At 34.0% G+C, this 21,243-nt stretch overlaps 3 protein-coding genes across 11 annotated transcripts in view; 2 read left to right on the top strand and 1 right to left on the bottom strand.

The window, feature by feature from the left end:
- Kras (KRAS proto-oncogene, GTPase) overlaps nt 1–5,922 on the top strand; it is a 37,536-nt gene extending 31,614 nt beyond the window's left edge. For 2 of the 3 annotated variants that reach the window (XM_015498242.2, XM_015498243.2), the window contains one exon: nt 1,833–5,922. Coding sequence is in view for 2 of the 3 variants with exons in the window: in XM_015498243.2 (XP_015353729.1) it covers nt 1,833–1,949 (117 nt within the window). In the remaining variant the exon portion in view is untranslated. Of the gene's footprint in view, nt 1–235; nt 237–1,832 lie in introns of all 3 variants that reach the window. The other variant, XM_015498244.2, reaches the window with a different exon arrangement.
- Nucleotides 5,923–6,315: 393 nt separating this feature from the next.
- Nucleotides 6,316–15,028, bottom strand: Etfrf1 (electron transfer flavoprotein regulatory factor 1). Of its 2 annotated transcripts, XM_015498241.2 has the most exons (4): nt 14,856–15,028; nt 11,671–11,754; nt 7,234–7,322; nt 6,316–7,152 (listed from the first exon to the last, which is right to left on the bottom strand). In XM_015498241.2, exons 3-4 carry the CDS (start codon nt 7,282–7,284, stop codon nt 6,931–6,933), a joined length of 273 nt encoding a protein of 90 aa, XP_015353727.1. In that variant the 5' UTR covers nt 7,285–7,322; nt 11,671–11,754; nt 14,856–15,028; the 3' UTR covers nt 6,316–6,930. The 2 variants fall into 2 exon arrangements, with proteins under 2 accessions (XP_015353727.1, XP_015353726.1); XM_015498240.2 differs by lacking the exon at nt 11,671–11,754.
- Nucleotides 15,020–21,243, top strand: part of Dnai7 (dynein axonemal intermediate chain 7) — a 73,421-nt gene continuing 67,197 nt past the window's right edge. For 2 of the 6 annotated variants that reach the window (XM_048787322.1, XM_048787319.1), the window contains exons 1-2: nt 15,020–15,202; nt 18,033–18,050. In XM_048787322.1, the coding sequence (XP_048643279.1) occupies nt 15,200–15,202; nt 18,033–18,050 (21 nt within the window). In that variant the 5' untranslated portion in view covers nt 15,020–15,199. Of the gene's footprint in view, nt 16,172–18,032; nt 18,051–21,243 lie in introns of all 6 variants that reach the window. The other 4 variants (XM_048787323.1, XM_048787321.1, XM_048787320.1 and 1 more) reach the window with 4 other exon arrangements.

Here is a 21,243-nt window from a genome sequence, read left to right as displayed (position 1 = left end):
CTCCCCCCCACCATTCCCATTCTTGAACTCTACTGGTTTTTCTTTCACTCATTTATTTTTAATTGGTGTTTTATATATATATGGAATCACTATATATTTACACATGCACATAGCATGATTTTGTCAAATTCATTCCTTACTTCCTCTCCTTTACCATCTTTCTTCTCTTCTTCTCAATCATCTTTTACTCCATTGAGATTAGATCATTTTTTTTAAAGATCCACCCCATTCTAAGGGTTTATGATTCTAAATTGTCAAAGTTAGTTGTGATCTTTATTATGTTATTGGAAAATTTTCCCTCTATACATGTTGAGAAGAATAGCAAGAAGGGAGATATACATGTAATTAACCCTTTATTCTCCTTTCTTTGGGAGAAACAAAAGCAAATGTTTGATTGTATCAGTAATGATTTTTAGAAAGTGGAAAATGTCAATAAGTGCAGTTTGAGTACTTTATTGAGTACCGTAGTACTCACTAGTGTTCAAACCAATGATACTGGGTTTTATCAAAACTATCTGCTATTCATTTTACTGTGGCAAACTTCTCATGGCCACTGTTTACTTCTTAAAATATTGGTCATATTTTTCTGAATTATAGATCTACTGTGAAAATTAATTAAATATAACTTTAAAGAAAATGCCCTAATTAATTTTTCTTATTAATCTGAAGTAATATGTTGTTGAAGGTCTCAGTAATATGGTAAAGATTATATTAAATTTTTAAATTCTTTTCAAGGTAATATTATATTTATACAATTTACAATGAGTAAAAATATAGTTGTTCATTGTTCTTAAGTGGCTTGATTTATGTGACAATTTGTTGGGTAATTGTTCCTAAGACTCCCTCTAGTGTCTAGATTTGGAAGCTAACAAAATTTCTTTTTTATGGTTAATAGTAGGTTGAACAGATTTTTAAATAAAGAATGGGTCATTTTTTTTCCTTCAAAATTTATTTTGCTTTTACTTATGTTTATTTTTAGTGGCAATATGGCAAAAATTGACATGGATCTTGCATAATTAAATATTAAAGGATTAAAATCAGTTCTGTTACCACTTTCAGAATACTAATTTACACATTATGAATTAATGGATTAAAAATTTTTAAGACAAGCATTTATATGGCAAACTTTGACTATCTAACACGCTAAACAAACTAAAACAATAATTAAGAGAATATCCTTGATGTTGTTAAACTCCAACACAATTCAGATGATTTAGCTAATTTCTCCACATATCAGAAGTATTATATTTTTCAAAGTGGTAAAGTGGTATTATCTTCTTGGGGGTCACTTTCAGTATATAAATTGAAACTACTACTTGAACACATTATTTGAAAACTGAGAAAATATGTCTAGATACTGTTTACTTCTTGGTGAAATTATTTAAATCCAAAAGATTTTATGTAAGTACAGAACCAGAGGTAAAATATTATTGCCATGAGAATTTATGAATCTATATATCTTATATCCAAAGTCCAGAATCTCAGGGACAGATAAATGTACACACATATTCATGCATACATGTATGCATATACACATTTGGATTTTGACAATTAAGGTTTTCAATATGTAAAATTAGTAGCAAATTAAGTTCTCCTTGGGGAAAAAGTCATTTGTTAAACTTGCATATGATCAGTGCCATTGATTGTCTCTGCCTTTTGTAAAAATCAGAGGTTCTCTTTGCCAAAGAATTCTCAAAGTCTGATATATTTAATTGCTGGAAGAAAATTGGAAAGTGTATTTATTCTTTATCAGTGTTAATATTTACATTAATAATGGAAGTCCGTCATCTTTTTACCTCAAACCACATTTTAATACTTTTTCTGTATTTCAGGGTGTTGATGATGCCTTCTATACATTAGTTCGAGAAATTCGAAAACATAAAGAAAAGATGAGCAAAGATGGTAAAAAGAAGAAAAAGAAGTCAAAGACAAAGTGTATAATTATGTAAATACAATTTGTACTTTTTTCTTAAGGCATACTTAAGTAAAAGTGGTAATTTTTGTACATTACACTAAATTATTAGCATTTGTTTAGCATTACTTAATTTTTTTTCTGTTCCATGCAAACTTAGCTTTTATCTTAAATGCTTATTTTAAAATGACAGTGGAAACTTTTATTCCCCTCTAAGTGCCAGTATTCCTTGAGTTTTGGTTTTTGAACTAGCAATGCCTGTGAAAAAGAAACTGAATACCTGAGATTTACATCTTGGGGTTTTTGGTGCATGCAAGTTGATTACTTCCTATTTTTCTTACCAATTGTGAATGTTGGTGTGAAACAGATTAATGAAGCTTTTGAATCATCCCTATTTTGTACTTTATCTAGTTACATAAATGAATTAATTAGTAATTATAACTTCAGTTGCAATTTTATGATTGGTTTTACTAAAGCATAGAAGGATCACACGTTTATGGGTTTTCTTTCAATTTATCTTCAAGACATCATGTGCTATAGTTCATCATCCTTCATGAATGTAAACAGACATTGTTCACAAAGGCTTTCTCCCCCTTTCCACTGCTATTCGTAATGGTCATTATCCTAAAAATATTATATTTTTTCTATAAAAAGGGAAAAAAATAGAAAAAAAAAGTAAGGTAATGGAAAATATTAAAAGGCCATTGACATTCCACATTAGATAAATTACTGTAAGACTCCTAGCTTTTCCTGTTAAGGCAAATCCAGTATGAAATGGGGATTATAGCAACCATTTGGGGGCTATATTTACATGCAACTAAATTTTTATAATAATTGAAACAATTTTAACATGTATAAAAATTCTCATAGGAATTAAATATAGTCTCCCTGTGTCAGATTATCTATTTATTCTTAGCATAACTTTAAATCTTTCTTGAACCTCAATCTTTGAAAATAGTTTTAGTTCTGGTAGTGATATTAAAGATTATTTGAGCCAGTTTTAGCTTAGTAGGTATTGAAGAGACCAGGCTTCATTGAGCTTCATTGACAGTTTCATAGCATGGACTGTATCCCCATGGTCATCCAGCATTGTCATGCATTGGTTGGTCAAAACGGGGACCAGGAGAGAGTAGTTTCAAACTCTCCACTTTTATAGTTCTTTTAACCCTGGCTAAAGTAACATTTCATAAATGCTTTTCAAGTCTGATCCATATTTAAGAATATCCAGTGCTCTGAAAATACATAAATAATAAAGTCCAATTCTTACAGTGCATTTGAAGTGTTACTTTAAAATATTTGAAGCGAGATGGTGTGGCGAGATGAAAATATCACTGGACTAGGAGGAAAATGAGTTAGATTCTAGATGTCTTTTAGAACTCTGATTTTGGGCAGGTCATTGTGCATGTTAAAAAATTATCTCAAAGGCTTTACATTATGTAATTTACATTGTTTACATAAAGATATACCTATTTGTCAAGCTCAGCACAATCTGTAACTTTTTACCTGTATTCAGTACCAGTCTTGGGGCAAAATTGTGCAAGAGGTGAAGTTTATATTTGAAAATACATTCTCCAGTTTCAGTACTCCACTCCCATATTAATGGCATTTTGCCTGCCTACCCTTCCACATGAACCATGAGTTGAGAGAATCTTTTTTTAATTTTTTAATTTCCCTCACCTCAAATTTTATTGCTGCTATGGATGTCTCCATGAAGTCTGCCCATTAAGGTACATCAAATTGTCTCTCTTCCCCAGGGCTCAAAATAATCTGACAGATACCATAATGGGATTGGACATAACAGCTAATTTTCAGATAGTTGCAGTAGCAATTTAATCTTGATCCTTTGAACATGATGTCTTTGCTGCCTGGTCCACTGGTGACTAAGTAGCAATTTTCAAACTTAGTATGAATAGAACCCTATCCAGTGGAAGAAGAATTTAATAAAGGTAGTACTTAAATCTACATCTAGGAGTATCCTGGTAACAATGATACATTCCATGGTTTTAATAACTAAAACCTTCTTACAGTGAAAACTTTGAAATTTAATCATAAAGCTTACTTTTTAACACAATTGATCTATTTAACAAATGTTTATTCAGTGCCTATCATATGCCAGCTACCACATAAGGCACTGGGGATGTGGTATCCCCAAAGGGACATAATTTCTTATCCTTAAGGAGTGCTAGAGTGGTCTGTAATACCTTAGTAAAGCTTTTGGCACGTGATCCAGAGGTGGTAATATAATGCACACTTTTGTTTTGCAAAAAGGGGGTTTGGTCTGTCAGATTTCTCCAATTCTACAATAGGCGTTTTTCTGTAATTCCAGTGTAACTGTTTAATCAAGCAACTTTATATAAATCACTTTACTTCATTGTTTTAAAGGAGTAAAAATTCCCAAATATGTAATATTCTAGTTTTCTCTTTGTATAATTAAAATAGACTTTTAAAATTAAATACTGACTTCCAAAATAGTTTTATTGGGGTACAAATAAAACAGGTGCCTGAGCTAATTCACAGTAAAGGAAATTTCTGTGTAAAAATCAATATAATTTCTGAAATGCTTTATTAAACTACAGATTTGTGAAATACTGGGTAGGTTTTTAAGACTTATGCAGTACCTTTTGTTTCTACACGAGAAGGAAATGGACAATTCAGGAATTGCAGTATTCAGGATACTTAGGACTCTTGAATTTTTTGATGTAGCTGGGCAAATTTTTTTAAGGTAGTGGTAATTATCCTCCATTATGTTTGAATGGTTTAACACTGTTTTGTAGAGATTTTAAAAGGGGAGAGAATTCTAGAAATAAACATAAATGTTATCTAATTACTACAGCCTTAAAGATAAAAATTCTTGAAGTTGGAAAATAGTGCTAAATTACATAGTCTTAGACAAATAACGTTTGTGGGAAGAATATAGCAGACATGTAGTATAATTTGAGTGAATGTTCTCAATTAGGAATTCTAGGCTCTATTAACTGAGTCACACTGCATAGGAATTTAGAACCTAACTTTTATAGGTTATCAGAAATCTTTGCCACCATTGCACAATTTTGTCCTTATAAACATTGTGAGGCATGTTAAGTTACAGTTTGCACAACTTCATCTCATTTTTATTCTAGTGATTTTTTTTTTTTCTTCTAACCACTTTCCCCCCCAATACACATATAGGGATTTATTTTGTAGGCAGTAAAAATTATCTGAAATAATTTCCCATTTGTGAAAATGTAGTAATTTCTTGATAAAAGTAATGTTTTTAAAAACTTAGCAGTTACTTTAAAGCTGAATTTATTAATGACTTCTGTTATAATATTGAGTAGCATGAATTCTACATTAAGAAAGTGATTAACTTAAAGCTGGTAGCTGTGGAATTCTGTCAATGAAAATTATTTCTTTCTAAAGACATATATTAGTTCTTGAAGAATAGTCATAGCTAGATTAAAATTTGTGTTTTAGCTTCATAGTTTAAAGTGCCTGTTTGGGATGATGATAGGCATTTTAGATGAATTAGGAAAAACAAAGTTATTACTGCAGAAACGTCAATTTCAGAGGGTCCACTTCCCGCCCCCACCCCAGTAGAGCTAAATGGGTTATATGTTTTATCTGGAAGTTTCCAGTTCCACTGTCTTGTGTTTTCATGTTGAAAATACTTTTGCATTTTTCCTTTGAGTGCCAATTTCTTACTAGTACTATTTCTTAATGTAACATGTTTACCTGGAATGTATTTTAACTATTTTTGTATAGTGTAAACTGAAACATGCACATTTTGTACATTGTGCTTTTTTTGTGGGACATATGCAGTGTGATCCAGTTGTTTTCCATCATTTGGTTGCGCTGACCTAGGAATGTTGGTCATATCAAATGTTAAATTTAAGAATGACCACTCTTTTAATTAAAATTAACTTTTAAATGTTTATAGGAGTATGTGCTGTGAAGTGATCTGAAATTTGTAATATTTTTGTCATGAACTGTACTGCTCCTAATTGTAATGTAATAAAAAATAGTTATGGTGACTGTGGTAGTGTGTCTTTCTTATTTCTTTATAATCTTCTCCCCCCTTCTTTTTCTCTTTTTGCAGTACTGAGGATCAAACCCAGGGCCCCACATGTGTTAGGCAAGTGCTTTACCACTGAACTATATCCCAAGCCCTGACAATGTGTATTTCTTAATGGAAATTCTCAAAACATTTGCTCCCCAATTGATATGGAACATTTTATAAGCTGCATACACTAAAGTATACTAGTAGATCCTTTTTATAGCTTTTACAATTTAGAAATGTTCTTTGTTTATAGAAGTTGCTAAGAACATTATGTAATGTTTGAACTAAATTCATATAAGGTTAGGCCCACCATGTTAATTCACACAGAAGTAGATGCAAAACAAATCTGCTTTTATGACAAAAAAAATAGAATAAAGTTATTATTTTATTTTGAAAGAAGGTAATTGATTCACAACAAATGATTTAAGGCCCAAGGGAGTCAACAGCAAAGTTAATAATGGAAATAATAGTTATGTAATGCCAATCACTGGGAGACTATTTCAAGGTCAGAAGTAATCTTCATATCTGTTATTTCTATAACTGCATTTAAATCATTACTGGGTGTTATTTGATTTTTTTTTAATCATCCTTTAATATGTGCTTTAATGTACCAAATTGGGTCAAAAATAAAACTACTCCAAAAGAGAATAAATGTGCTAAGAAATTATTTTGCTTATTAAATGGCATTTTCTTGTCAGTACAAGGGAGAAATTGGCTAAAAGTAATAGACTAAAGTTAGAAAACAATTTCTTACTGGGTTCTTATTAATTTATAATTGGTTGTATAAGTTGTTATTTTAATAAAAATTGAGCATAAAGGATTGTGGATGTATCTCTTAGTTATCTGGTTGAAACTAGTTTTGGTTCAGCAGGACAGTTCAGGTATTTTTTTACACATGTATATCTTGCCATTCTAGTTTAGAATATTTGGTATACACAAAACAGATGGTACTGATTTTTCAGCTGATTTATAGTAGTAATGATCACTTAGTTTTGTTGATATCTGAATAATAGCGTTGTTTCATAGCTCTGTATTTTCTAAGGAAGTATAAGGCTTCTAACTCTTTCATGACAAATTCGCCTCGTTCAATAAGTTCTTTGATCTTCTCTGGATCTTTCACATCTTTGTTTTTAAGGAAAACATTCTTCAAACGCCTTTTAAAATAGTCTGCTCCTTTTGGATAGTCCCGTCCAAGGTACAGCAGCTTGAAAAAGAAAGATTATATATTTCTAAATAATCAGGGTTATATGACAACATTTGTAAAACTGGCAACATAATTACTCACATTTTTATAAAGATTCAGTACTTCTCCTCTTAAAGAATTGGCCATTTTCATTTAACGTTGAAATTAATCCACTTTTGTACATAACATACCTAAAGAAAAGGAAAATTTTTTGTAAATAACTCCATTGTATTCTTAAATAATAAAATAACACTGATCTTATACACTGGGAAATAGTACCTTTTTTTTAACCTTTTGGTAAGTAGCCCTTTTATTGATGTTTGAGGTACTGAGATATAGCTATGAACATGTCAGCTATGTGAACATGTACAAAACTACTTCTAATGGAGACTTAAACAAGATAATTATGAATGGTGAACAAGTTCTATGAAGGAGAGAAGATTATGAGAAAACAGATTATCTTAAGTACATAGCACTACCTCCTTTTACTACACAGTGGAATGAGAACTAGATTTTACTCCCACCTGCAAAATGTGTTCTACAGGTTACTTAACTTTTGAGCTTCACTTTCTTTAAGGGAAAATTCTTTTTACCCTGTTCTCAAGGCAAGGCCAGATCTGTTTGGGGGATATTAAGAGTCCTGATCAAATCTAGAAGGGTATTCTCCAGAGGAAGGTTAAAAACTAAAAGAAACTGAGTATGTGAGTCAAACAGGTTGGCAGTGAATAGTAGATAAACAATATGATAGATAAACCATCTATCTACTATTTATCTACAAGGGTGTCCAAGAAGAAGAGGCAACATCCAGTGGCATGCAAAATCCTTCTCTCTATATCTTTGTTAATGCTACAATAAGGAGAGGAAGCTCTTTAAAGGCACCATTACAGCCTAAACTCAAAATAATTCCTACTAGTTAAAACTATTGGAATTAAATCAAAATCCCTAACACTGCATCCTATCAGATGGACACAATTCCAAGATATTCCTTTATGGTTCCAATTTTGATCACTGGATTAAAGTGATGTTATTCAAGGTTATTTCTCCAAAGTACTACTTTTTGTTTGCCTTTCAGTGGACAATGGTATTTAGAAACTACCACCTAGATGGAATATTTTAGAACCCAAGATATGGGAGCTAGAAGTGCTTAAAACAGTGGGTTTGTCACTATTCCAAGGACCTCTTCAGTGGGCAGACTTGCAAACAAATGTATATACATGTAGATTAAATGTGATATGTGTATACATACACAATTATTTTTATACAAATTTCTATATGACCTGATAACATTCGATTCCAACATTACAGGGTTTGTTTTCATTTTAGTTTTTCCTTTCCATAGTTTTAGCACTCTTGTCCACCAATAAGAAATCTGGTTCTCATTATCCTCCATAAATTTGCTTTTTGGATCATCAGTCCTCTACCCACAAGGCAACCAAATTCCGGTCACTGTCACCACTCAACACACACTATTCTGAGCTATGCCACCTAGTTCCACCATCCCACATTTTCTTCTCCCCATTCCTTTCTTCTCATTTCCCTCTCTCAGGCTCAAGAATTATGCTGTGCCACTACCCCCTTCCTAGATAAGTTTCACTTGTTCCAACTCTAACAACCTGTGCCACCAACTTCTCTATCCAAAGAAATGTTCTCACTTCATGGTAGGCTCTTATAAACAAACCCCTCCTAACCCCCAAAGACCATTCTTATCTTACAATCCCTTCATCTCTCCTTCCGTTCTCTAGATGCCCGCCCACTTAATGACCTTTGAACTGAAGATTTTTTGTACATAAGTTTTAAGGGTTATTTTATAGTTAACTAGCAGAAAGTATAAATTAAAATTATAGCACCATATTCAGTTAGAAATAATTGTGCTAAGTCCTCCCATTACTTTTCTTTTGGTTCAGTCCTAAAGTACAATATTATAGACTCTCATTAAGACCTCACCTGTCCCCCTGCCTCATTTAGGCATTTTGACAAAATTTACATCTTTCATAATTTGAAAGGTAGGGTGTCAGTGTTTTCATGCATATTGTCTTATGTTTTTATATCTTATGCTTAAGAAAAAGTGCATAAAATGTGCAAATTTAAAGTCATTCAGGTTATGAAATAATTAAATCTTTTAAGCCTTCATATGCATCTTTCCAGTCATCTCCTTCCCATCTCTACCAAGATGACCACTAATGACTTGCAAATTACTCTTGCTTTGTAGTTTTCCCAACCATGAACACTTTCTTAAATAATATATTTAGTTTTGACAATTTCAACAGCAAGCATGAGTCTAAGTAAGGACAGAGGAAATAATCCTGTTACTAAATGAAAGCCCAGAAGTCCTAATCTGGCTTTACCTTCCCCAGGATTTAAAGTTCCCTTCAGGAGTATTTAGTAATGTCATGAATCTTCAGCTCTCCACAAATGAAGCCTGTGGAAATCAGGTATAAATCTTGACACTTGATTTCTGGCTATTACACAGAATAGGGAAGAAAAGACTATTATTTACTTTAAGCTCACCAAAGCCCAACATCAGCTTCTGGGAACAGGTTGAAGCAAAAGGTCAAAATGAGTGTCCTTAAGTTGATTCAGTCAGTGAACACAGCATAGAAGAGAGCAGATATTTCATTTCCATGTGGTCCAGACAAGGCAGGTACTGATAAGAATCTGCCAGACCTGCCTTGGTTTAATGTCCTCATAAAAAGAGGGTCCAAATGGTAACAGGAATCTTGATAGATAGCTCTCAATGTGAGTTTGATTCTGGATTGGTTGTTCCATATCAACTATTGTGTTGGGATGTCATTTGTCCATCCTAGAAATTCCTTTATCTTCTATATTGACTATCCTACTTCTCATTTTCCAAAGTGTCCCTTTTTCTGATTTTATTGTTTTGGTACAGCACATCCTTTAATACTAAGGGCATACAGGAGGTGAATAAGACTTTGAATGTCTAAAAATGGCTGGCCACTTTATATTTGGTTGATAGTTTGGTTGGGTATAGAATTTTAAACTGGAAACAATTTTCTTTCAACATTTTGAAGCAATTGCTCATCTGTAATTTTACTTCCAGCACTGCTATTAAGAAGTTCAAAGCAGTCTGGATAAATGATCTTTTATTTATATGTGATGTATTTTTTCATCTCCTCAGAAATTTGAGATTTCTTTGAAGATTTTGAAACTTTACAATGATGTGTTGTCATGGGTTTATTTTCTTCCTCTGTAATACACTTGGCTTTTGCAATCTGGAAACTTTGAAGTCTGGGGAAGAAATTAATTTTGTTCCTAGTTTCGTGTCCCTCTCCCCAATTTTCTCTTTTCTCCCTTCTAGGAACTCCTATTATTTGGGTGTGTGAAATTCTAGATATGCCCTCTTTCTTTTTTTTCTTTTTTCAATTTTCTGGGATACTTTCTTTCTCATAAACTTCCAAGTGTTCTATCAAGTTTTTTCCTTTCTGCTATAATCTCCAAGAACTCTTATTATTAATTTTTTTCAGTATCCTGTTCTTGCTTTAAGAACACAGATGTTTTTGTAACTACATAATATATGTATCTCTGAAAAACTTTGATTTTGCAAAAACACATTAAAAATAAGAGAGGCTATGGGAGATATGTTTGATCAGATACCTCAAATTCTATACAGCTGAAATCAGAGCAGTATTCAAAACCAGAAATGGTACTTGGACAGTTAATCTGAAACATTTAGACTTCTCTCAGAATAGGAAGAGACCACAGAGAGGTTAAAAATAATAGAGTAGTCTGAGGATGGGAGTAGAGGGCTGGAGACTTGAGTGAGAATCAAACATGAATGAAGCAATCACTGGGGATGATGGATATGTTTATTTTTATCATGGTAAAGGTCTCATAGTTGTATAATAGATATCAAACTTATCAAATTATACTTTATTATATATAATTATGCCTTAGTAAAACTACTAAAAATAGAATAGGAATTCTGATAAGATACATATGTAAGCAGAGATCTATCCAAATGATCAGGCTGCCAGTTAGTGAGTAGGAGTAGGTGTTCAACCTGCCCCCAGTCAGCAGCTACACATAATTTGCGGTATGCCTCCCTGGGGAGGAAGTACTGGATATAAGCTCTTATTTTACAATGTAAAATAGTATATCTAAAAGGTACCTCCTGCCAGTATAGCAGCTAAGCAAAGACCTTTTCTTGCTGACTCATATATCTTTTTTTCTGGCCTCTTTTTAGGGGGAAAGACCAACATAGGAATCAAAATTACTTCCACACTAATACTTAGAAAATTCTCTTGTAGTTTATAAGCTAACTCACATAATAAACACATAATGGAGTCAAACCTTTTTTTCTCCCCTTCTGAGTTCACTGTTAGCTTTGTTGAAACTTTCTATTTTATTCCCAATTGCTCCCCCGCCCTGTTTTTTCTCTATCACTTCTGAGCTTTCTTCCAAAATCTGGTGTTCTTTTTCTGTCCATTCTTTTAAGGACAAAAATGTCTTCTAGATCTGCATCCATGGTTGAAGCTTATAGGCTTTGAACTTCACTTCAGGTATCCTAGGTGAGTCCTTTACCTTCTCATGTATCTTGGATTGTTCCTCTTGGGCTACTCAGTTCCCTGAGCAGTCTACCAATCTCTGAGGATTTGCCAATTAAACCTTTAAAAGAAAGAGGAATGAGGGTCTTGCATTCAGCATTATGAATACCTAAATTCTATCGCTTCTCATGTATTATAGTATGCTTGAAGATGCCCTAGTATTACTTTGTCTAGAAATAAACCTCCAGTCATCTGTGGGAATGAGGGGTGTAGTTACTTAAAGGAGTCTCTCAGATGCTTTCATTTAGTTCTCTTTAATTTTCATTCTTCACCTCCAATTCCAGGGCCACTGTTCCAATGTCTTTTAAGAATACTGTGGTAAAAACTGGGTTTTTCTGGTGAACTAGGTCACCTTTATTCATTGTTTTCCAGCTTCTAAAGTTTTATTGCTGTCAAAACCTCTCCAAATCTCCATTTTTATATCCCTTCAGAAAGATACAGTAGAATTCTGGAAGGGAGTAAAATTAGGGTGTATTGAACCTACCAAACAACAACTAAGGTATTTCATTAAAATATTTTTTGGGGAAGGGCCATTATCAGAGTGAGCTATTCTTAAGAATGTTAAAGAACCATGTGGTTCTCAAAAAAATTCAAAATTAAATGTATAGATATAATTTTAAATTGCAAACACAGACTGTTTAATGTCTGGCAAAGAACCTGGCTTCATTTAATTAACAATTTGTAATATACGAAAGCTTTTTGAGAACCTGATTTATGTTGCTGGCTTTTTTTAAACAAATTATTAATAAAAGATTTGCCTAGCAAAAAATGGAGCTAGTGTGGCTAAGGTAAAAATTGTCCAATTCTTTGATGTTATGTGAATGAAGTCAGTTTATTGTTACATTGCTGACTTTCAGGCATTTGAGTTTATTTCAGCTATTGGGAGAAACAGGTCTTCTTGGGTTTCTAATTTAGGAAACTATTTTAAGTCCAGCAGGGACATGGGCTGCTGCTTAACTCTTCATGAAGTCATGGAAGTTAGGGAAGCCAAAAAAATTAGGGTTTAAGAGAAACTCCCCATTATTCTAAGAACTTGGGTATGTGATGGGTGAGAAGGAGGTGCAATCCCCATTAATTTTTTTTCAATGATGCAGATTAGGAGTTAACTAACAATCAGCTCCACTCCTAGGTTAACAGTGAATTGTCAATTTACTAGGAGTTATGGTGCCCAAATTGTTAATTACCCTTTCCCATGAAGTTCAGATAACAACATAAGCTGAAGGAAAACACAAAAGAGAGGCACTGTAACGTTATTTGTAATTGGTTCTAGTGGACTTAAACAGGTGAAGCACAATTTCCCCAAACTAGTTAATCCTAGAAAGCTTTATACACAAAAATTGTACCAACACACTTGCCATCAGCAGAGTAAGTAATCAAGAGACAGGTGACAAGAGATTTTACCCTTAAAGGCCAGCATACACATTCATCTAGGCCTGGAAAGCAGACTATACAAAGTGAGTTGTGGATAGGTATGTTTAGAAGAGGCAGGTAGGCGCTACACCTGTCTGAAGGTAAAGAGATACCAGGGAGCAGGCCTGTACAAGGATACTAGTAAACAGTAAAATTCATGAGTATAATTCCTTATGCCACAGTGACTTGTACTAATAGAGATCAGCATTTTGGAATCCAACACATCTATGCAATTCCTCCTCCCAGGGAAGGAGGTTAACAGAGAGCTTGAGTAGATTCTTTCCTGCCACAGTCTGGCTGGGCGCACAATCACGAGCCATCACACAGCTTGTAGATTCAAACAGCAACTCTTTATTCCCGAACTCACACCAGCCGTCTACAATCACGTTCTGGGGAAATCCACGTTCTCTGCCCAAATCCACCTCCACTGGGCATCTGTCTCCCCAAAAAATACTGTCTAAATCCCGTGAGAACTCAAGGGGAACTCAGGCAGCAGGATACGCCCTATTCCCAGGAGGAATAATCTTAAACCTGGAAGGCCCTAAACCCAATTATCTTAAACCGGGAACACCCTAATCCGCCTTGGTCCTTGAGCAAGGTCACCTACATTCAATGTCACTGCAAATGTCAGCAACATGGGGTATGCTGGCAAGGAAATTGTCATACCTGCTTGGCTAATGGCTCCCAGCACTTTCCCCTGGAGGTCTACCATTTTAAGATAGTTTGGGTTTACCATTATCCTTTGCCCCATCGATCCTAATTAAGAGATGACTAAGGTTTTGTATTAAATATTAGTAGTTTTGTTTAATTCAAAACAAAAGCACACTTCTATACCAAATAGCTACAGTGAGCTGTAAAAGAGCTCCCAATGAAATAAAAATTAAAAACAACAAATGTTTTTATCTAGCTTCCAGCATGTGGAGGTAGGTGGGATGTAATAACTATTACACACTAAGACTTCTATTAAGTGGGGCTTATAATGTTTTACCCACAAAGGCTAGTTCTGTCGGTACTACTTTTTAAAAAATCAATAATACATTTCATCAACGGCATTGGAAGGGATAGTGCATTATTAGAATTCAGGGCCAATAGTTTTAAAGTACTTCCGGCCTTGTCATGAAAAAACAGGGTTTAGACAGGTCCTAAAATCACAGAGAAAAATTGAGGCTTTGGAAAAATAACAGTCACTTAATTTCTTCTCATTTTCCTCTTGGTGTGGGGTGCCGGTGTTTATTCATGTGCGGAAGGGTCAGAAATTATGAAAGTTGTGCTATTTGTTAGTACACTTAAGTGTATGACCTTGGGCACATAAGTCTTGCTGGGCCTCAGCACTCAGCAGTCTTCAACTGTTAGGAATATTTTGCCCACTAATTGCTTCAAATCATTTTCAATTCTTGTTTATGGCTGTCCTTAGGATAGGGGAAACGTACTTTTCACAGAAAGTAAACAGATCCACGAGCAGAGAGAAGATTCTGGACTATGTTAATCTAAAAGTAACCAACCGTCTAGGAGTCAATTTGTTCCTATCCAAATTTGCAAAGGATCCTGTCCCCTGGCTGGCCTAACTCTGGTGGCCCAGATAGCGCACTAGGATGTCTTGACCCAAACGCGGGTCGCTCCCTTTCTTCTGGAAACCCTCCCAGAAAGATTCGCCCCGACACACTTTAGGCAAGAAGAGGAGAGAGACTGTCAGCGTCGGAAGACGCTCAGAAACCCCTTCCCACACCCATAATGGTTCTCGCCCAGACATACTTCACCAACTCCAGACCCCAGAATCCGGAAAACAACAAAGCGCCCCGGTGGCTGCACTCCGGCGCTTTCCGATACGCTACAGCCTTAAGAGCCTCTGACCGATCCGACTTCACCGCTCCTCCACAGCCCAGCGGGGCGGGGTGAAGCTGAAGCAACCTGTCAGCGGTGGGGGCGGGACGACAACCGGAAATTTCTCTGTGCGGCGGCGCACGCCGGTATGGGCGGGCCTGAGCTCCGCCTATGTTGCGCAAGTGGGCGGTGCTTGTTGTCTTGACCACCTGGGCAGCGTTTGTTCACAGCCGAGCTCCGACTTTGCCGACTGGGAAGGTCGTTCTTGCTTCCTCATGGTGAGAGGGGACAAGTAGAGGTAGTTCAAGAGGCGAGCATTAATTCAGCTTCACCAGTGTTGAGTGACGTAACAAGAGCCCGTCATATTTTAGAAAGGAGCGGCTCAGTTGAGGAAAGAACCCTTAGCCCGGGGCGGGTCCGTTTTCTCCTGACTGGTAGTCTTGGGTTTGAGTCTGAGTCCAGCAGACAGGTGGGAGTCCCAAATCAGTTTCTGCAAACAGATGGCCATAATGGTAACATGATGTCCTAATCTTACTTGTTGCTAAACTGAAAACAGTCCCAACCTAGTAATTCCCAATGATAGACATTCCCACTAATTTGCTTTCTTATTCAAATTTGGCAAATATGTATTTACATCTCTTCTGTAGTTAATTAAAAGCTGATAAATTTATTGCACTCTGAAAGGTTATCTTGTGTGGTATTCCTTAGGAGTATGAATTGTTTTATCATTCAGTGTAGTCAATCAGCATTAAATATGATAAAGCTTCACGTTTTGTTTTTGTGTACCCAGCTGTCAAGTCTTCCCCAAGGAGACAAACCAACATATAACTATGAGCTGATCTCTTTTCCCATTTTCTTAAATGTGATTTCCATCAAGAGATCTTCTATGATTAAAACCAGAGGAAGTGGAGAATGTAACTACTTGGTTAATTATTTAATGCATTAATTAAAGGAAAATATGGAGTGCATTCTTTGTGTTTGGCGCTGGGGTGGAAGCTAGATATGAAAACGAATGTGACAACCCTTCTATGGGAGGCAGATGAAACAAATTAACTTCAATACAGTTTTATAACTAACAATTGAAGAATCTAAAATGGGGTAACACAAAGTTGGAAATGATTAAATTGGGGGAAGGGAGACAGGAAAGAGTTGGGTTTTTCAACCTGTTTTAAAATATAAATGTGAGTTTTCTACAAGTGGTGGGAAGAAATAGGAAGTAGAGAGCACTTCTGGCAGAATACAAACGGGTAAGCCAATTTAAAACTATTGGTAAATTGGGAGAACAAAAAGTACCTATTTGTTCCTTTTGAATGTGAGTTGAAGTTTCTTCTTCTTAGATTCTTATAGCAATATTTCTCAATTGTAGCCCCTGGAGCTTTTATTGCTAACTCACTGGAGTACTTGTTAAAAACGCAGATTCCAAAAACCCACTCAACTCCAACACTGAACTGGCTGCCATGCAGTACTACAAACTAAATAGCTTAAACTATAGAAATTTGTGTCTCACAATTACAGAGATCAAGGCATCAGCAGGGCTATGCTTCCCCTAAAGACCCTAAGGAGGAATTTATTCAGACCTACCTTCTAGCTTCTAATAGTTCCTTGGTTTGTGTCAACATAACTTCATTCTTTACAAGATATTCTCCCTGCAAGAGTGTCTTAAGTCCAAGGTTCCCCTTTTTATAACACCAACCCTATTCCAGTATGTCCTCATCTTAATTTAACTAATTAAGTCAGCAGTATCCTATTTCCAAGTAGGTCAGATTCTTAGATACAAGGGTTTAGGACTTCTTCATGTGAATTTAGAAAGGACACAATTCAACCCATCACATCTGCTGAATCATAACATGGGAAGGAAAGTGAGTTCAGGAACATGCATTTCTATGAAAGATTATCAGATGATTTTTATGCCTTCTGAACTTTGAGAACTATTTTACTGCATAATAGTTCTTATGATTTTCGGGAGGAATAAGAATATGTACTTACCCCTAACCTGTTTCATATTAGAAGCACTCAGGAGAGATGACAGTTTGCCTATCTTAAAATAGAGCTACTCAAGAACAGGAACAATGCTATTTACATATTCTGCTGTATAGTACTTACATCTGGTTGAACACATTTCTATTAATTGATAGCAAATATTATAACAAAAATAGAACCCATTTGTAAAAACCATATGAGATCAAAATATCTATTATTCGTCTGTATTTTGTCTCAAGCACCTCAGATGGCCTTACACATAAAGCATTAATAAATATCTGCTGAATCAGTAAAATATATATACTTTTCAGGAAGATGAAATATAATGTGTTATATAGTGATAGTGACTTGAACCAGTATTTTCCTTGTATAGCTTTTCAAATATATAAAGTATATAATCATATAATCACATGATCTACTACAAATTCCTTACAAGAAATCTGATGGATACATTGGCCTTATCAATAACAAGTAATGTTATTGAAAATACTCATAATTATAAATCTTTATTGAAATATTTTACTTTCCAAAATAACTTCTAGAAAAGAATAGATCTGCTGTAAAGAACCTTAAATCTTCATAGCTTTGCCTTCTTTATATAACCAATTCCCTTTCAATAAAACCTACCCAACTTATTATACAGAAAGATTATTTCTTTATAAAATGAGATCATTTCCACACTTGCACATTTGATGTTACTGCCAATAATTAGTCACCAATTTATTACTTTTGGAACCCTTTAAACCAGTACTTTCTTGACTGGCACTCAGTTTAGTGATAGAGTATTTTATTAAATATGGATCCTTGATTGTCATAAGAAATATTGTTGGAAACTATGTACAAAAGATGCCCTCATGGGTGAACTATCTTAGTTTTCCCTGTAGTACATACTTATAGTTTTGTCTGAATTGTATGTGTGGTTTTATGTTTAACCTAAATCATTTTTTAAACAGCTTTTTAATTTAGGATAACTTTAGATTTACAGAAAAGTTGCAAAGATGGTACAGAGAGTTCCCTTGTGCTCTTTTCCAAGGTTCTCCTAATTTTAACATCTTATATAATCATGATATTTTTGTTAAAAATATCTGAATTATTTTTAAAATGTATCATTTGTTTTCCAACTTTTAGGGTCCCAAAGAAAAAAAGGTATGTAGAAATTATTATTTTTCTCAAAATAGTTTATTTTATGAACACATTGTTTTACAGAATTCTTATGGAATTTTAAGCTAATTTTCTAGTTTTATTATAATGTATAGAATTTACTATGCTTACTTTTTTACACATTAATTCTATTTAAATCATGGAATAATCCTTAACAATTATAAACATTTTTATATGAACATATTTTTAATATAAAAATATAAACATATTTTTATATTTATATTTGATATAAAAAAAGATTTCTAATTTCATAAATACAACTAAAAATTGCCTTTATTTTTACCTGTGTTTAGATTTGAGGCTTTTTGTTACTTCTGCTAAAGAAAATTTTCTTTTAAGAACTCCTTTTCTTGTCTACGGCCACACCACCCTGAACACTCCTGATCTCATCTGATCTCGGAAGAACTCCTTTTCTTTTTCCCAGAAAAACACAAAAATTTATTTGTAAAACCTGTTATGACTTAAAAATGAACCCCAAATTAATATGAGTTTGAATGGATTAACACAGACTTGTGTTTTTTTTAATTTTGTTTTTTGTTTTTGTTTTTAGTACTGGGTAGAAATATAGTTCAATAAAAGATGTACTGTTCTGTGTGTTTAGAATGCCCTTTTTTCTCTTCTTCACTTTTTGGATTTATATTTTTAAGGCAGAGATTATAATCTCTTAACTGGCAGGCCAGATTTAGCCTACAAACATATTTTATTTGCCCTTAAATGTTGTTTTTTAATTTTCCTTTTAAAAAAATCAGTTGTTTTTCACAAAAATGTGATTCCCATCTTTTAATAAAATATTGGAATTCTGATAACATTGGGCCTACAGTCGTATGAGGCAACAGTTGACTTTTCTCAATGGCAGCTAACCCTTTTAGGAGGGCAGAAAGTCTTCAGTTTGCCATAGTTCTCACCATGGCCACATCCCTTACTTTATTTACCTACCTGGTCTCAACAGGGATTTATTTAGGTTTAAAATGCCTGCTTTAAGGCATTTCTCAAGGTTCATTTCTTCATAGATTTCCCCACCATTTCTCTTGCAGACTGAATTACAGTGGGCTTCTCTATTCATATGTTCTGCATCCATGGAGTCAACCAACCATGGCTTAGAAATCCATTTTTAGGGCTGAGGTTGTGGCTTGGTGGTAGAGCACTGACCTAGCATATGTGAGACACTGGGTTTGATTCTTAGCACCACATATGAATAAATGAATAAAATAAAGGTCCATCAACAATTTAAACAAAATTTTAAAAAAGAAATCCATTTCTAAACAATTGTGACTTTAGAATATAACAATTATATCCCTAAAAGCTAGAAGAAATAACGTTGAGTATTTCACTGAAAATGATACATGTTTTAAAAAAATTGCATTGGTACAGAATATATACAAGCTTTTTTCTGTCATTATTCCCTAAACAATACAGTATAACAACCATTTATATAGTATTAACATTCTATTAGGTATTAATAAGTAATCTTGAGATGGTTTAAAGTATATGAGAGGATGTGCTTAAGTTATGTGGAAATACTATGCTATTTTATATAAGGGATGTGAGCATGTGTACACTTTGAAATCCATAGAGGCCTGGAACCAATCTCCAACCTATATCGAAGGACACTTGTATTCTTATAGTACATGCATTTGTACATACCTAAATTATAATTCATAACATTTTATTGGAATTATGTATTTATGTCTGTGAGCTGTTAAAGTTAAGGTACATGTCACCTATTTTTATGTCCATAACATTTAGTACAGTGCCTGGCACGTGTAGAAATTCAGTCAATGTTTGTTAAATAAATATGTGAAACTCCATTTACTCTGCCAATACTTAAAAACATTTGAGTCCTTGACTACTTGGAAGAAACGCTTGCATAAATGTGCAGTTGCTATTGATATAATTAAACATTTCTTCAAGAAATATTGTTGCATTCCTTCTGTGTCTGCATTTGTCAATTATTTGGACCCACTACCAACCTGATACTCTTAGAGGTTGTAAATATAACTGAACAAAATTAATGAAGCACTCATAAAAGTTCTTAATAGGGAGGCTTCTGGAGGGTGCTATATATCTCTTCAGTTAGTCATTGGTTTATGTGGACTTTTTTTTTTTCCTGATCCAAATTCTTAAATCTTAGAGGAATTATTTTAATCTGAAAACTCATTGTTTACTTTGGTGCTTAATCGTATGTCTTAGTGTGTGTTATCTTGCTAATAACACAATACCATAGAATGGGTACGTTATAATGAAAAGAGCCAAGACTTTGGATTATGGCTTTATCCAATATTGAGCCCCAGTGTGGTGCAGAGAATCACATGGTGAGAAACAAGGAGCTTTTATACCAGACCCACTCTTGAGATAACACATGAACTCCTTAATCTGTTATCCCATTAATTATATGAATGGGTTAATCCACTGATGAAATCAAAGCCCTGCTCACTCCTTAAAGGTCTCACCTCTTAATACTCAGCAGGTTAAATTTTAATATGAGTTTTAGAAGAGCAAATATAATTAAACACTAGCATAATGTATGCATGGATACTAAATAAATGCTTTTGGATTATTTTGTGTTTAGTAATGTTTTCCTTAGAGATGGTGATATTCTTCCCATGAAATTTGAAACCAAACCCAAGAAATAAATTACATACTTTTGAATTATTCTGTTTTTGAAGAGTGCGGTTTTGTATTTTCAGTAAAGTTAAGAAAACATTAAAATATATATTTTATTTTTTCTGATTATTCAAAGTATTTTAAGAGAAATAATAATAAAGATGGTATAAAATTAAAATAGTAATAGAATGGAAATTTTCTTCTTTCCCAAGATACCCAGTCTGCCTTCCTAGAATAATCACTGCTTATCTTTTCAGAAGTTTTCTAAACATTAAGGAGTACATACAGATGCAGACACACACACACACCTTTTCTTCTTTTAGCTTTCACTTATCAATATATTTTATTCAAGTATACTCATCTTTTTACCATTTAACATTACTGACATTGAGATGTGTCTTATAATAGATAGCATGTTCCTCTCTTTGTAGTCCTGCCGTGATATCCATTTCTTCTATAGAGATATTTTCTTCTGTCAGTCACTTGGGCTCACTACCAACCTGTTACTACTTTAAATTTAGTTCTCAAGGGGTTTTGGACCAAACTAATGTTTTGCATCAGACTGAAAATCCAC

This window comes from Marmota marmota, unplaced genomic scaffold, assembly GCF_001458135.2.
Source record: "Marmota marmota marmota unplaced genomic scaffold, marMar, whole genome shotgun sequence".
Classification (NCBI taxonomy): domain Eukaryota; kingdom Metazoa; phylum Chordata; class Mammalia; order Rodentia; family Sciuridae; genus Marmota; species Marmota marmota.
Note: the sequence above shows the minus strand (reverse complement) of the source record. Positions and strands in the feature narration are given on the sequence as shown.

What these genes read in the sequence shown, in the direction of transcription:
- Etfrf1 (XM_015498241.2), bottom strand. Translation starts at nt 7,284, where the DNA reads ATGAAAATGGCCAATTCTTTAAGAGGAGAAGTACTGAATCTTTATAAA. An exon ending in TACTGAATCTTTATAAAAAT is followed by an intron (nt 7,153 to 7,233) that starts GTGAGTAATTAT and finishes TTCTTTTTCAAG; the next exon opens with CTGCTGTACCTTGGACGGGA.